General features: G+C 57.3%; 1 protein-coding gene across 1 annotated transcript; it reads left to right on the top strand.

Annotated features, from left to right (window-relative positions):
- Positions 1–267: 267 nt before the first annotated feature.
- Positions 268–16,341, top strand: HELZ2 (helicase with zinc finger 2, transcriptional coactivator). Its single transcript, XM_010075565.1, has 17 exons — positions 268–375; positions 1,342–1,865; positions 2,170–2,802; positions 3,804–4,587; positions 5,011–5,086; positions 6,415–9,928; positions 10,724–10,815; positions 11,171–11,302; positions 11,510–11,677; positions 11,920–12,061; positions 12,524–12,640; positions 13,204–13,396; positions 14,183–14,317; positions 14,564–14,798; positions 15,066–15,212; positions 15,581–15,748; positions 16,220–16,341. Exons 1-17 carry the CDS (start codon positions 268–270, stop codon positions 16,339–16,341), a joined length of 7,290 nt encoding a protein of 2,429 aa, XP_010073867.1.
- The last annotated feature ends 264 nt before the right edge of the window (positions 16,342–16,605 follow it).

Raw genomic sequence — 16,605 nt, 5'->3', positions numbered from 1 at the left:
ATGCTGCGTCCCTCTTCCTTCACCCTTTGGGGACAGCAGCCCCAGAGCCTGCTCGGGATACCCGCTGCACGACTCTGCCGTGGGTCCTTTCCTTTCCCAAGCTGCTGCGTGGGGATGCTGAGCAGCACTGGGGCAGGACGGAGCGGGAGGATTCACTGCCTGTCCCCTCGGGAGGACGTAGCGCACAAAGGACGGCGGTGCCCCGGAGGGCTCTGCAGGGCGTCCCTGGGATGTCACCTTCATCTCCTCTTGTGTCTCCCCCCGCAGATGGCCGAGCAGGTCGAGGGTGCCAGGGCCGTGTGCGAGCAGCCCCTGCACGTGCAGCTGGAGGACCGGAGGACGAAGTACCGGTGGAGCTTCAGGGTCCACTCCCAGGTGAGCCCAGCTCTGCGCAGCGGGAGCCTCTGAGCCGCTGGCAGCACCCGCGGCTGTGCCCAGTCCTTGTCCCTTGGGGGTTTGGTTTGTTTATTTATTATTTCATAGAATCCCAGGATGGTTTGGGTGGGAAGGGACCTTAGAGCCCATCCAGTGCCACCCCCTGCCATGGGCAGGGACACCTCCCACCAGCCCAGGTTGCCCAAAGCCTCATCCCGCCTGGCCTTGAACCCCTCCAGGGATGGGGCATCCACTCTGGGCACCCTGGGCCACTGCCTCACCACCCGCACAGGGAAACATTTCTTCCCAATCTCTCATCTCCATCTCCCCTCTTGCAGCTTAAACCCGTCACCCCTCGTCCTGTCCCTGCACCCCCTGATCCAGAGCCCCCCCATCTCTCCTGTAGCCCCCTTTCAGCACTGGAAGGCTGCTAGAAGGGTCAGGAGGATGGGGATTTGGGGATGGCCGAAGGAGGACGTGTGTTGGGTGTTTGGAAGCAGCTCGGGAGCTGGGGCTGTGTGTGGGGGGTGCAGCCACCATGTCTCCTGTCCCGTCTGGGGTGGGGGGTTTTTTTTTTTGGGGTGATCCCGGCTGCCCTCAGCACCTCCCATGTATCTTCACAAATAATGAGATTCAGCCACTCTCCTGCCCAGGATTTTGTGGGTGTTGGGGTAAGGGGCTGGGTCTAATCATCCTCTCCGACGCAGGAGATTTCCCGCTTACAGCAGACGAGCTCAATTTCTCTAAAACTGAAACCTGAGGTTCTTGAAGAGCTTAAAATAGTTGCTGTGGGGTTGCACAAGGAATAAGCTCCTTTCAGGAGAATTGCAAGAGCACCGTAGGTCTGGCACGGCGTTGGGTTCCTGCAGCAGCTTTGGGTGGGAACTGCTGCTGGGAGAACCCCGCCGGCCGCTGGGCTCGTCCCGCGGGCTGTCCTCACCGGGGTGCTGTCCTCTCCACCGGCAGATGCCTCTGCAGCACGTGGCACTACTGAAGCGGGAGCCCGGAGCCAACTTCTACCTCTCGGGGAACGGGCTTTGCCGGGGTCTGCAGTACATTCGGGGGGAGCACGTGGCCACGTCGCCTTCCTCGCCCCGCGCCGCGCTGGTGGAGGTCTGCATGGAGAGCTGCACGCTGGGCGTCTTCGAGCAGTGGGTGGTGTTCGACTTCGGCAGTCGCCCCGTCCTCATGCAGAAGATCAAGGTGAAGGTGGGGCGGCGGGAGACCCCCCAGCACGTCCCCGGCAGCAGGGAGAGCAGCCGCCCCGTCAACTTTGTGCGATGGGATCGAGGGAACCGGATCATCGTTCCCAGCGTGCCCAGGACCAGTGACGATCTGGTGCTGCTGGCCAAGTACAAACCTCCAGCTCTGGCCCTGGACTACCAGCGCGAGAGTGGTGCCACCGTCCCCATCACCCGCCTCAACTATCGTGAGAGGATGCACAGCTTCCTCTTCCGCGAGGAAGAAGCCGAACAGGGTCTGATTGCCAAGTAAGTGCCAGGCATGGGTCCAAAGGGGTTCCCTCACCCATGGGGACATGCTGCTACTGACGTAGCCCTTCTGGGCTGGGTCCTGGGGCACCTTCCCAGAACAATGGGAACCTGCCAAGAGAGCTGGCGTGCTGGGCAGTGATAGGAGGGGAAGAGCTGGGTCTTGTCCTGCGGCCGTGGATTAGCCAGCAGCGTGGTTCCTCTGCTCGGGGGGCTGGCGGACCCTCTGCAGCAGGGAGGGCAGTTGGTGATGAACGGACGGGGCCAGTCCTCTGCTGCTCATTCGGGTGTTTCCTCTTTCCAGACTCAACCTGCGGGTCCGCATCTCGCTGACCCCCATGCTGCAGAGCCTCTCGGTGGGGATGAAGATTGCCCTCCCTGGCGAGCTGTTTGCTGAAGTGCCTACCACCTACAACCTCTCGCCGGACACGGACGAGGGCTATCTGCTCAGCAGGTCCGTGCCCACCGCTTTCCTGGCGCTTGACCCACCTGTAAACAATCGGGTTTACGAGGTTAGCGTGGAGCATAAAGCCACCACGGAGAAGACCATTTGGCTACAGATACCAAAGAGATGCTGCTCCGAGCTCAACTTCATTCCAAACACCTCCGAGAAGGTGGAGATCCAGTTCCAAATTGACCAGCTGCTGTTCCGGCAGTGGCACCAGGCTGTGGACCGCCTCTTGGATGAGAAGCTGGTCCTACCAGACGTCGCCAGTTGCTCTGTCCCCTACTCTCTCGGGTCACCGCAAAAAGGGAACAGCAAGCAGAAACAAGCCATCTCCTTCATCACGGGCCAGGCGACCAGCAGCCGGCAGGTCCCACCTCTTCTCATCTACGGGCCTTTCGGCACAGGGAAGACGTTCACCTTGGCCATGGCCACCATGGAGATCCTCCGGCAGCAAGACACGCGGGTGCTGATCTGCACGCACACCAACAGGTTAGCCAGGGGCGAGGGAAGGGGCAGCCAGGGCCGTGGGCTGCGTCCCAGCCCTGCTCCATCGCTTGCCTGGTGGGCTGGGCGGGAGCCAGGGGGTATGAGACAGAGCTGGCCTGTTCTTAGCATGCATTTCAGTTGTTAACTGAATTCATTTTTATTTAATATGGCTTAAACTGCTCTAGGATTTCCTGCTAGGAAGGAGCCTGGCATGGGTGGAAGTCTTTGTGGACAAAGCAGCATCTTCCTCCGCCGTTGTAAAATGGGGATGGGGCGGGAGAGACGGTTGTTTCTTTCTAGCCTGTACCAGAAGAATCTCTTCCCTGATCTTTTGGGATAATGTTATGCTCTACTTGCCCTTGAAGACTATCGTGCTCTGTGCACATGCCAATTTTTTTGGCTTTTGCAGGGGAAGAGGAAATGCAGATCTGGTCTGTCTGCCGTTGAATCTGCCTGCAGAGAAACCAGGCCAGGGTTGTTAAAATTAGAGCAGTTACAAAAGCCTGTCCACATCCCATCCTGCAGGCTGGTGCCGCCTTCGGTTTGAACGTAGAATAGATGGGTGGCTGCTAATCTGAGCCTGTTTCGGGCTGTCTGGTTGAGCTCTGTGGATCCTGTCTCACCGCCCGGGCTGGGGACGGATGGCTGTCGGGGGACACCCCAGGTCACCTCTGTGTCCCTTGGCCCTGGAGAGAAGCAGGACCACAGATTTTGTTGGGCGTGTTGCATTTCTGTATATGAGCATCGAGAGATGCTCTAGTCTGGAGTATCAGCTCCTATTTTAAACCAAGCTCTCCAAATAGGCTTGGGACTAGTGGCTGCATAAACGTCGGCTTCTTTGCGCGTATGTGAACATCTCCTGCGACGAGAGTGTTGTCAGCCAGAGCTGGGGGAGAGTTTGGGTGCACGTTGGTGAATGATCAGGTGGCGCATTGGGATGATGGTCACAGCACTGGGAACGGCACTTAAATTCCTGGATGGATTCTCCTTTTGTTCCTCTCCAGCGCTGCTGACATCTACATCCGGGAGTATTTCCATCACTACGTGACCAATGGGTGTCCATGGGCTGTTCCCCTGAGGATTATATCCACTGACCGTCCCATCAACCTGACGGACCCCATCACTCAGATGTACTGCAGCCTCTCGCCAGACCAGCGCTCCTTCCGGCACCCCACGCGGGCAGAAATCGACCAGCACCGCATCATCATCACCACCTCCATGTTATCCAAGAATCTGCAGGTTCCCACAGGCTACTTCACCCACATCATGATCGACGAGGCTGCTCAGATGCTGGAGTGTGAAGCTTTGGTTCCACTCTCGTACGCCACCTTTGAGACCCGGATTGTCCTGGCTGGGGACCACATGCAGATAACCCCAAAGCTGTTCTGTGTTGAGGGTGGACAGTCTGCTGATCACACCCTCTTGAACCGACTCTTTCAGTTTTACCAGAAGGAGAAGCACGAAGTGGCCACGAAGAGCAGGATCATCTTCAATGAGAATTACCGTTCCACCGCGGGCATCATTGAGTTTGTCTCCAAGAACTTCTACATTGGCAAAGGCAACGCTATCCAAGCCAGTGGGAACATCCCACCTCATCCCGACATCTACCCACTCGTGTTCTGCCACGTGCCTGGCGTGGCCGAAAGGGACATGTCCATGATTTCTTGGCACAACTCCTCTGAGATAATACAAGTGACTGAGAAAGTGGAGGAGATCTATCAGAGGTGGCCAGATGAGTGGGGTGTCCGAGACCTGAAGAGGATCTGTGTGGTGTCCCATGGGATGCAGGTATGGAGGAGAACCGCGTGTTCCCCACCCGAAGGGGCTGTGCACACACTGCTGAGCACCCTCTCAACACTCCCTGATAAATGCTGGACTCTGGTGTTGATAAACCTCTCTCCGTAGCTGGTATGCATGGGGGGCTGGGGTCTTGCGTGCCACCGGTGGTTTTCTGAGGTGTATGTCCTGGGTGGTCAGAGTAGAGATGCCTCATGGTGGGATGGTTTACTTGAAGATTTCTTTCAGCATCCTCTGGGCAGGTTAACTAGAAGGCAGCCTGGGACCACTGGCCAAAGCCACCCAGGACATGTGGCTGCTCTTGAGTCACTTCTTGGGGAACCTGCAGCTGAGAAGGGTGAGGGACCTTGGTGCTGGGTGGGAGCGTTTCCGAGCTGAAGCTGGGTTCAGTTGTGTCTGTTTCTTTCTTGACAGGTTTCTGCAACAAGACAAGAGCTGAGGAAGAAGCAGCTCCAAGATGTAGTGGTAGAAAACTATGAAAACTTGCCAGGTTTGTGCCTTGTGCAATAGCTGGTCATGCTGGGCTGCGTTCTGGGGTCCTCTGCGGGCTGGGGAGAGCTTGGGCAGTCGTGCTGGTGGGCGGCAGAGTCTGCTGCAGCTACAGCCGCTGGGTAATGGGCAGGGGGACGAGATGCTGGGTCGTTAGCAGGAGTCTTTCCAGCATCTTAACATTGTCCTCCTTGTCAAAATGCAAAATACCGGCTGATCTCATGGCAAAATGTGTCTGTGGGAGGGTGCAGGCAGAGCTCCCTGCCCTTCCCCGGGGCTCTGCAGCCGCAGCCCGTGTAGCGCCGATCAGGACGGAGTGCTTGGAGATCCTCTGGCTGCTTTCCCTCCCCTTCTGGTTGGGAATTCTTTGGTTTCGTCTTTTCCTCAGTGAATAAGATTTCACACCGCATTAAGCCTGCGCCCAGCTGTCGGCTCGTTTTAGACGCAGGGGCGTTGCTTTGTAGGGAGGGTGAAAACCCTGAAAGTGTGATCCCGGGGGCTTGAGCGTGTGTGAATCATGTGAAGCCCCAAGAATCAGCAGGGGAGGCTGGGAATAGCTGGGAACTGAAACCAGGATGGGCTGTGGGTACCAGTCACAGCCAAAATCGCAGAACAGCTCGCTGAAGGAGGAGTCTGCTGCTCTGGGTGACGAGAGAGGGACAGGGCTGGTTTTGTCCTCGAGGACTTAGTTTATGACTCATCCATGTTTTTATTATTATTTTTCCTTTTTTATTGTGCAGCTGGGACTCCTCATGGTGAGAATGACTGACCCCTGGGGTGTGTTTCTGCTCTCCACACCCTTTCTTTGCAGCCTCTTCCCAGCTCTGAAATCACCGGGGTGCCTCTCGCTGTTTGTCATTTCTTGTGCCATCAGCAGAGCTGCCCTTGAGGGGAGAGGGGTTCTTGTGCACGGTCACCGCTCTTGTTCCTGCAAGACCCTCGGTTTCCCCAGGGAATTTGGGATTCACAGAAAACTCCACCCGTGCTGGCGAGGAGTGGCTGCGGGGGCTGCTGGTGGCACCGGGCACGTGGGGCAGCTCCACGGGTGCTCCCGGTGGCACTGGTCCCCTGCCCTGCCTTCCTCCCGTCCCCACGCTGCCCATCGCTCCGCAGTGCGTGGGTGGTGGTGGTCCCATTGTGTCCATCCTGCTCCATGCCTGGAGCCTCCATGACCCCCAAGAGCTGCTTCATTTGACGCCCGTGGCTCAGCCAAGCGAGGTTACCTCAGCCCGTGGCCATGTAACGCGGCGTAGATGGGCAGAGGGGGAAAACAGGGTCTTCCCCGTTGGGTTCCTGTGAGTGACTTCTACCTTGTCCCCTCCGGTGCAGGGCGGGAGTTCCGGGTCATCATCATCAGCACGGTGCACACCACCGAGAGCCTGCGCGCGTCGGCTTCCCACCACCTGGAGTTCTTCAACGAAGCCAGAGTGCTCAACACCATCATGACGCGGGCTCAGTCGCTGGTGGTTGCGGTGGGCGACGCCGTGGCGCTGTGCTCCCACGGCCAGTGCAGCAAGGTGTGGAAGCGCTTCATCCAGCAGTGCATCGAGAAGGGGAGCGTCTTCCCGGAGAACCTGACCATCGCCCAGATCAAACAGGCTGCGTGCGACAAGGAGAGCTGGAGCCGGAGGAGCCCGGAGGGGGACGAGGAGGACAGCGACACCGATTCCTGGAGCTCTGAGGCTGAGAGTGTGAATCCCGACGATCCCATCCTGCAGGAGCTCTTAGATGAGAGCAAGAACGTGCTGGTGACGGTGTCAGAAGAGGGGCTGCTGAACGTGAGGTCTGAGACTTCAAACCTGCGGGAAGACAGGAGGGAGTACGTCAGCTTCTCTTCTCAGATGATGCAGGAGTACCTGCACATGAACCCCAAAATGTACAAGAGATGCGAGCTGGTCAAAGAAGGGTTTGACAGAGCCTCTGCCTTCACCCTGAACGACTCTCCTGTGATGACCATTCAGATCAAAGGCCGAGTTCACTGCGGGACAGCCTTCACCGGGGACGAGGTCCTCGTGGAGATCCTGCAGAGTGGCGCGGCTGACGGCGGCAGCCACCGCCCGCAGGGGAAGGTGGTGGGCATCTTAAAGCGCGCCGAGAGAGATCGGACCTTCATCTGCATGATGGATGAATTTGATCCGCGGGTGATGATACCCATCGATCGCACCGTCACCAAAATATTCGTCCCAGGGCTGAAGGAGAAACCCAACGTCATCCCCATCCGCAGGCTCGTCAATGGGAAGTACAGAGTGGTCAGCTGCGAGAAGATCAGCCAGGAGACGAGGAGGTGCCAGGTCTTCTGCGTCCAGGTTATCTCCTGGCGGGAGGGGTTTTACTACCCTTTGGGGATAATAACGGAGATTCTGCAAGCAGCATTGACTTTGGAGGAAGGCTTAAAGATCCTTGACTTGGAGTACGGTTTGGAGAAGAAATACCCAGCTGCTGTCACCAAGGAGTTAGCCAAATACCCCTCCAGCATCAAGCTGAACCTCACCAAGGATAACGTGAGGGACTGTCGGAGTTACCCCACCTTCACTGTCGACCCCCAAGGTGCCAGGGATCTGGATGATGCTGTCAGCGTCCGGGATCTTGGGCATCTCTATGAGATCGGGATCCACATTGCAGACGTGGCTGGCATCATCCCCAAAGGCAGTGCCTTGGACCTGGAAGCAAAGAAGCGAGGTGCCACCTACTACGCTCCCAACCAGGAGCCTCTGGGCATGTTCCCAGCCCACATTAGCCAAGACGTCTGCAGCCTCCTGCCGGAGAAGGATCGTCGGGTAATCTCCTTGTTTGTCACCGTAAAAAAAGAGTCTGATGAGATGTTAAAGCAAGTCTTCAGCATCTCAGTGATCCGCTCAAACAGGCAGCTGTCCTACGAAGAGGCAGAGCTCTGCATTAAGGAGCACTACCGGGGAGCGGCAGGGGCCCTGTGTTTCGATAGCCTGGAGGACCGCATCGCTGTGGCTTATCACTTCTCCAGGGTCCATCGGAAGCTTCGGCTGCAGGAGGACTGTTTCTATGAGCAGCTGGATGAGGAAAGCTCCCCAGGTAACAGGGGGTCCCATCAGATGATAAAGGAGTTAATGATCATGTTCAACGGTTTCGTGGCCCAGTTCCTCGCCAACCAGGAGGACACCAGAAGCGTCACTCCTCTCCGGTGTCAGTGCGAGCCAAGCCCTCAGCAGTTATCACTCATGAAAACCAAGTACAGCCACATCCTTCCTTTTTCCATCCATCTCTCGCACCACCTGGGGAGGGTGCCTCCTGGCCAAGACTCCTCTGAACACGTGGAGTTCACTCTCCTGGCCCCCATCTGGGAGCACCTGCAGGCAGCCGCTAGAGTCCGTGATTTCCACAAGATGCTCGACCTGATCGTTACCGACGACATCCACCCAAAGCTGGCCCCTGTGGCCCTGGAGTTCAGGAAGCTGCTCAGCCGCGCCTATTTCTGTCGCTCCAACTCCACTGCCCAGTCGAAAGTGGGCCATTACGCCCTGCAGCTCGACTCCTACACCTGGGCGTCCTCTCCCATCCGCCGCTACATGGACGTCGTGGTCCAGCGGCACCTTCATTCCATGCTCCGCAAGAAGCCCGTTGTCTACTCTCCGGACGACATCGAGTTCCTCTGTTTTGACTTCAACAGGAAGAGTTCCAAGGTGAGGAAGTACGAGGAGAGAGCCCGCTGCCTGCAGATGGCCACCCAGCTGAAGGGCCAAGTCCTGCAGAAGATCGCCTTCGTGGTGGATATCGAGGCGATGAACAAGTATTTCAAAGCCCTGTTTCCCCTGAACAAAGAGAGCCTCCCGGATCCCCAGGTCATTAACTACAGGTCTCTGCAGCTGATCGAGCAGCCCCTGTTCATCCCGCAGCGCGGCAGCATCCGCCTGACCTGGAAGAGGAGGGTCTACTCCGTGGAGACGGTGAAGGAGCACAGCCTGCAGGGAAGAACTCTCCGGGACCGCAGCTTCACCCTCTTTGGCACCCAGACCTGGCAAGACGTGCTGGCAGCCGTTGGGAGAGAGGAGTTTGATACCGCAGCCTCCCTCCTTCTGAAGAGCAAGGAGCCGTGCCAGCGGTGCGTGGGCTGGGTGAGGAAGAGCCCGTGCTCGCACTACGTGGACCTGTCCCTGGAGCTGAGCGCCGGCGACGCGCTGCAGTTCCAGCTCACCACCGACGTCTACCGGGGCTTCCTGGTGCCCTTCGTGCAGCTGTGGTGCGTGACACCGGGCTTCGACGTCTGCCTGCAGCACACGGAGAAGCCCATCGACTGCTTCTCCGCCTACGCCACCCTCCCGTCCAAGGAGAGGTACAAAAACGCGACGGAGTACAACAAGGTGTGGATGCCGATGAGCGCCATGGAGTCCGCTTCGTGCGCGGTGGCCGAGAATGACTCGATTGTCCTCCAGGATGTCAAAATAACCTGGGCAAAGCAACGGACAAGCAAAGGGCAGCTGCAAGGGAGTTTCCTCCTAGCCAAAAAGTTTTTGGAGGAGTGTTCCATTGAAGTGGACTTCAGCCAGTGTTACCTGTGCATCCGCTTGGGTGGGCTGAAGCTTGGGAGCCCTCAAAGCGATGAGGAGTGCCTTAGCCAGGGCCTCCAGAATCTGACTTTTCTTAACAAGGGCAGGTCAGAAAGCAAACTCGTGATTGATCCGGATACCTACACCTGGGTGGCTCACGGGGTCACGGAAGAGTTCAGCGACGAGGAGAAGTCAGACAGGGCTAGTCATCACACCATCAACTTTTACATCCACTACATGTCTATGGAGAACGTCCCCATGGAGATCTCCCAGCCCTCTGCCAGCTTCACGGTGGAGCTCATCCCAAAGATGCTGCCGGACGTGTAAGTGGGATTAGCGGTCGTGCCAAGCAGCGGCTTCCCGTGGGACTCCTTGGCTGCACCCAGATGGGCTTTGCTTGCCCATTTTGCCTTCACCCAGCCCCAGCTGGCCGTGCTGGTGGGCTGGTGGTGCTCAGTGGGGTGGCAGCGTTCCTCGGGTCTGTTCTCCAGATGGCCTCTTGCTCTTCTGGTTGACCTTGAGAACGGGGCGATAGGGGAAGGTGCGGGGCTGAAATTCCCCTGGGCGTCTGTTCCGTGCGTTACTGGGTTGCTGCAATTTGTGTCATGAAAGGCAGCGTGCAGCGCTGGGTCAGGGTTTGCCCAGCAGCCGTGCTCCCTGATTTCCCAGTCACTGGGAAGCAAGATCTGCTGTTGTTAAGGCAGAGCTGGTGTCTCGTTTGCCCTTCCTTGTGCACAGCACAGACTGCTACGCGCCCACCGCTGCTGTGGCTCTTTCAGGGCGGAATGTGCTTCCTTTTGTATCGGGGACTTTAGGAAAAAATCGGAAGCTAATCCAATAAAATGGGTTTGGGCCATAATAAAGTGGAGTTGGGACAGAAGCTTTGCTCCTTGCTCTCAACATCTTTGCAGGCTCAGCTCTCCAGACAGTTGAGAAATAGTCCCAGATGCAAAATAGCAGAGTGAGTTGTGTGTGCATTGTTTTATGTTCTTTGTGGAAGGATTTGATGCAACACCAAAGCAGAGAGAAAACATAAACGAGACACTTGTACACAGCTGTATTTTTTGTTATTTTTTTATGTCACATTTCATTCATTCTTATTTTTCCCTGTCTGTCAGACGGAAAGAAAAGGCCATTTGGAAACTCAAACATGCCTCCGATCTTGCTAAAAGCATCGCCCTCGGCCACGAGCCTCCTACTCCTAAGAAAGGTGGGTGCAAATATTCGCCTTTTACCCTGTGGCTACTTGCTTTGGCCAGGCAGTTGCCCAGGGGCTTCCGCAGGTCCTTGCCGTGGGGGTTACACTCCCGGAGCAGCGGGTCCCCCCCCAAAGCTGAGGAGAGGCGATGCTCGCCTGGCGGGGCGCAGGGCACGGGGTGCGGGATGCCGTGGTGGTGCGGGTGATGTTTTAATCCCCAAGACTCCGAAGGCTCGTGGGCAGAACCTCTTGGCACGGGACAAGGATCACTTCTGGGTGGTGTTGGTACCCGCTGCGTTGTCCTGTGGAATCCCTCGTGTGCTGTTACCTTCTTTAAACTTCCTTTCTCGGCTCTTTGTCCTGACAGCGAAAATGTCCAAAATCCTGCTGCAAAGGGCCTTTGATCTCCCCGGCAGCGACAGGAAGCTGAACGAGAGCCAGAACCAGGCGATTCTGGATGCTCTGAGAAAACCCTTCACGCTCATCCAGGGCCCACCAGGTAGGGTGGGGGGACACCGCGAGGACGTGCCCGCTTTGTTCGATCCGTAGGAGCCTTGGTGAGACGGGAGAAGGCGGCATGGGTTGACATCACCCACGGCTGTTCAGGGCAGCCCCCTCGGTTCTTGATTCTATTTCATGGCTGGTCATCAGGGTGCAGATCTGGAGCAAGGGTGTGGTGGCTAATGTGTTCTCCTCGCTTTCCTAGGCACAGGGAAAACCGTCGTCGGAACCCACATCGTCTACTGGTTCCATCAGCTGAACAAGGAGAGCATGGAGAAGGAGCCACCACCGCCCTCCAAAGAGGAGAAGCCCAAGGGGAGGAGGTGCATCTTGTACTGCGGCCCGTCCAACAAGTCTGTGGATGTTGTCGCTGGTAACTATCAGTGCGAAGCCCCTGAGGCAGCTGGTGCTGGTGGGAGGGGGAACGCGTGGCCGTGAGGGGCTGGTCCTTGCAGAAGCCCCCTCGCTGCAGGGCGGGGGCGGCGAAGGTGGGGTTGGGAAGCGAGGGGTGGGAGGAGAGGCGAGTGCACGAGGGATGCTGGGCACCTCCCAGGCGATGGGGATGTCCAGCATCGCTGGTACCCGGTGCTGAGCAGAGCTGTTCTGCTTCCCCAGAGATGCTGCTGAAGATGAAGAGCCTGAAACCCCTGCGGGTTTACGGGGAGGCCATCGAGACGATGGAATTCCCGTACCCGGGGAGCAACCGGCAACTCTCCCGCAAAGCCCTGCGGGATGCAAAACCAAAGCATGAGCTCAGGTAGGACTGCGTGGCCCCGCGGGCTCGGAGGGTGCTGGGGAGCGATGTTTTCTGCACCAGCAAAGCTGAATAAGCCAGAAAAAAACGCAGTTTCCACTGCACTGCTGTGGAGCAGCACTCTGAACCTGCTTTGTGCTTAATTTTTCCAAGTGAAGGTGTATAGTCTAATGTAGCACCCAGTCAGGAAACCCAGGTTGCTGAAAGCATCCTAGAGGTTGTCATCTCTCTTTTGAACAGCTCTAAAAGTCTCTGCCTTCATTCCTGCCTGCAGCTGTTGAGGAAAGGTGGTTGTGTTTTGTGTCCTCAGGGGTGAGCTAAGGGTGAGGTCTGTAAGGATGGAGACATCTGTGACTTCTCCAGCTGCTGGGGTTTCTCCACCTAGACAGGGGTGGTGTGCTTTGCTGTAGAGATCACTTGGGTCTGTGTTGGGGGAAAATATTGATGTACTGACTCTTTATTCAGCGATATAATCCTGCATCATCTCATCCGGCGGCCACCCAGCCCCTTCTGGCAGGAGATCTGTGACTTCGACTCTCGGATGAGGGCAGGCAAGCAGATAACAGAAGAAGAAACAAAGAAGTGAGTAGAAAGAGACGGTGGGGAGAGACGGCTGACTTTGGCCTTGTGCCGCCTCTGCAGCGCTGCCCGAGGGAGCACAGGGCAGCTGTCTCCTCCGCCCGCGAGAAGGAGCTGGGGCTGTACTTGGCTAGTCGTGCGCTGCGGAAAGCCAGGTCTGTCCTGGCTCATGCAAGCCAAGGGACTGGGTGAAAGCGTGGAGATGGGTTAATCAGCTGTGTGCTTGGAATGGTGATCAAATGGGATTGGCTCAGGGTTAGTGGTACAGTGCAGAGCCTCAGCATCACTTCTGCTCTGCTGCTGTTGTCCATCGGGACCGCGACTCCCGTTATGTGTGTGTGGCACTTGCATCCTCCACCCTGAGCCCCTGCCCTGGTGGGTTCAGGACAAAGCACCTTTCCTACAGTGTCCATCCCAAGCCCTTTTCCAGGAACACCGGCTCATCCTGGGGAGGGGGATGGAGCCACAATCAATTGGGAAAGTGTAGCTTCTGCCTGGTTCCTGCATGGGGAGCCCGGAGATGCTTCCCGTCTGCATAACCTGGCATCTTCCGCATCGACCCCCAGGTACAAAATTCAGTTGTCAGTTGGTCGCGCGTATCAACTGGCAAAGCACGATGTCATCCTGTGCACGTGCTCCGCTGCGTCTGCCCCCTCCCTGGAGCACCTCAACGTCAAGCAGATCATCATCGATGAGTGTGCCATGTCCACGGAGCCCGAGACCCTCATCCCCTTGGTCAGCCACCGCCGCGCTGAGAAGGTAGGTCCCTTCCAAAGATGCGTCCCCAGGATGAACCTCTGCATGCCTTCCACCCTGTACCATGCTGCTCTTCCCAGTCTGACCAGGATTTAACGTTGCTCTTGGTAGGATCTGTAATGGTGGTGTAGCACCTGTAATGGTGGTGTGACATCTGTGAGGGAGTTGTTTCCACTGAGGTATAACCCCACTAAACAGAACAAAAACCTTGAGGCACAGAAAGGTCCATGCAGGACATAAGTATTCTCACTGGAGAGCTGTGCGTTATGTCTTCGTGCCATGTAAAGCAGAGCCGTAGGACCTGCTGCAGGCAGGTTCTCCACCTGAAAGCCGTGGTGGAGAACTAGCACATCTGCTCCCCTCTCTGCTGCGCGTATCAGCTCAGCTCCTTGTCCTCACACAGCTACACCCCTACTCTCTCCTCTAAACTTGCTCTTGGCTTTCTGCAAGAGCCAACAAGGGGTGGCGTGGCTGGAATTTTGGTGCCTCTTTACAGGGTGGGTACCACTGCCACCAAAAAATGTGCTGACCCAGGTACAAAGTACAAACATGACCAGGAGCCCAGAGCAGATCTCGGTAGATTTACTAGGTGGTGTCTTTGTCTGGTCAGATGGGAACAAGGCCACATCATCTGGGTCGGGATCTTTGTGTAATGCCCAGTGTGGTCCTTGATTGAGGTTGCTGTAACCATCACGGAAACAAGTCTGGGTGCAAAGAGCCTTTCAAATTCCTGATTGTCTTCACCGTTGCCACCACCCTGATAGTCGAGGTGTCCACTCTTCACTCCAGGTTGTTTTGCTTGGGGATCACAAACAGCTGCGGCCCGTGGTCAACAACGACTTCTGCAAGAGCCTTGGCATGGAGACGTCTCTCTTTGAGCGCTACGGGAACCAGGCGTGGATGCTGGATACGCAGTACCGCATGGTGAGCGAGGCCCTCCTCCTCTTGCCTTCCTCGCAGAAAATGCTGCTCTCTGGGCTCGCCTCAAGCCACTGGGAGAGAGATAATCCTCCATGAGTGCTTGCCCTTCCTGGAGGAACGAGTAATGCACTCGCCCAGTGTCAGCTAGAGCACAGTGGCACCGCAGGGGAAGCCTGCCCAGAAAGATGCTGCAGGTGGAGAAGTTCCTTGGGGTTTGTTCAACTCAGTTCCTCCTCTTTTCTCTGCCAGCACAAAAGCATTTGCGAGTTCCCATCCCAGGAGTTTTACAAAAGGCGGCTGAAAACGTGCCCCCAGCTTGTTCGTAAACCCAGCGTCTTCCACCACCAAAACAATGAGTGCTGCCCCATCGTCTTCGGGCACGTGGAGGGGAAGGAGCAGAGCCTCATGATCTCTACCGAGGAAGGGAACGAGAACTCCAAAGCAAACCTGGAAGAAGCAGAGCAGGCGGTGAGCAGGGTGCTGGGCAATCGCTGGAGACGCAAAAGGGAGGGTGACTCGGGATCGTGGAGGGAGGAGGAGCAGTGGTGTAGGATGAGGATCGGTGGGGTGCAGTGTCTGCCCGGCATCTTCTCGGGTCTGGAGCACAGCACGATGCCCTGGGCAGGGGCGGTGGGAGGGCAGCAGGATGCAGAGCAGGGACAGCAGCACAGCCAGGCACCATCGCTGCCCTGGGGAGAGGGTGCGGGACGGCTGGGTCCCCCCATAGTGAGCAGGACCCTGGGGTCCCCAGGTGTGCAGCTGACACTAGATGGCACCATCCGGCCGGAGAGCATCGCCATCCTGAGCCCCTACAACGCCCAGGTGGCCGAGATCGGCAAGAGCCTCCTGCGAGAGGGCGTCCGCGGGGTCACCGTCTGCACCATCATGAAGAGCCAAGGTGAGGCTGGGGGAGGCGGGAGGGCTGGTTCTGTCCCGTCCTGCGGGTGAAGGAGCTTCTCACAGACAGTCTTTGAGCAAATCCTACACCGGGGTGATTGCGGCACGGGGGAAGCATCCCTGGGCCAGATTGCTGGGTGGTGTGTGGTTGTAATAAATCCGTTGGAAAGCTCTGGAGTGATGCAGGGTGGGAGTGCTGAAGGCAGGAAGGGGGAGGATGTCTGAGGGGGTGTTAAAGAGCTTTGGAGGTGCCCAAAGCTGGAGAAACCCAAAGGGTGGCTGCAGTCCTGTGGGTCATGAGCATCTGGTGGGGTGGAGGGGTGGCCAGATGCTTCCTTCTAAAAAATCTGGTTCGATTCCGCTTTCTAGGAAGCGAGTGGCGATATGTGATCCTGTCGACCGTACGCTCCTGCCCCCGCTCAGAGATTGACAATAAGCCCACGAAGAGCTGGCAGAAGAAGTACCTGGGGTTTGTCACCGACCCAAACCAGGTCAACGTGGGCATCACGCGAGCTCGGGAAGGGCTCTGCATTATCGGTGGGTGTCCTGGGAGAGTCCCCCCCGGCCTGCGGGGGAACGGGGTGCTTGGGTGGGGATCCAAACTGGTCCAACTTGCTTTATCCTTCTGCTCTTTAGACTGGCTGTGCCTTTCAAACTGGGCAACCTGCCCAAAGCGGAGATGGTGCGTGGCTTGGGTACCCCATGTATAATTATTTTTTCTCACCCTCTGGTTCAGACCGCGTTGTTTCCATCCCTTGCATGCTGGAGCTCTCTCCTGGCAGCATTTGGCTGCTTGTTTCCCTCCTGCTGGCACAGGCTCGTAGGGGAGCTGCCGCAGACAGGACAGCCCTGGAGAGGGAGCCGGGATTTCAGAGCTCTGGCAAAGGAAACGTCCCCGCAGGTTATCCAGCGCCCTTAGGCTAGAAATGTTCAGACAAAAGTTTAGTGACAGCCTCATCCGAGCCTCTTCTGGCCATTAACCCGCTGTCCCCGTCCCTGTGCCCCCAGGGAACCAGTACCTCCTGGAGTGCAACCCGCTGTGGAAGCGGCTGCTGCAGCACTACCGGCAGCACAACTGCTCCACCGCAGCCCCCCGCATCCTCGTCAGCCCCCCCCCCCCCCGCCGCTGAGGAGGGGTCGCACCTCCACGGCTCATCCCTCTCTGCCTGACCCGTGCCTTGGGAAGGAAGGACGCAATCTTTCCACTACTGAACGACCGGCGGAGCCAAACGCAGCGGGGGAGCCGGGATCGTCCCCTGCACGGTGACACAGCTCTGTGTGTGCTTTGGCATCTTGGGGTTTGGTTTGTTTTTTAAATCAGTGCAACCTTGGACAGGAACTCTCAGCTCTAGCAAACCAAAAAGCATTGGAGATGGATGGATGGGTATGTGACT

This window comes from Pterocles gutturalis, unplaced genomic scaffold (genome assembly GCF_000699245.1).
Source record: "Pterocles gutturalis isolate BGI_N339 unplaced genomic scaffold, ASM69924v1 scaffold34777, whole genome shotgun sequence".
In the NCBI taxonomy this organism is placed as follows: Eukaryota; Metazoa; Chordata; class Aves; order Pterocliformes; family Pteroclidae; genus Pterocles; species Pterocles gutturalis.
Note: the sequence above shows the minus strand (reverse complement) of the source record. Positions and strands in the feature narration are given on the sequence as shown.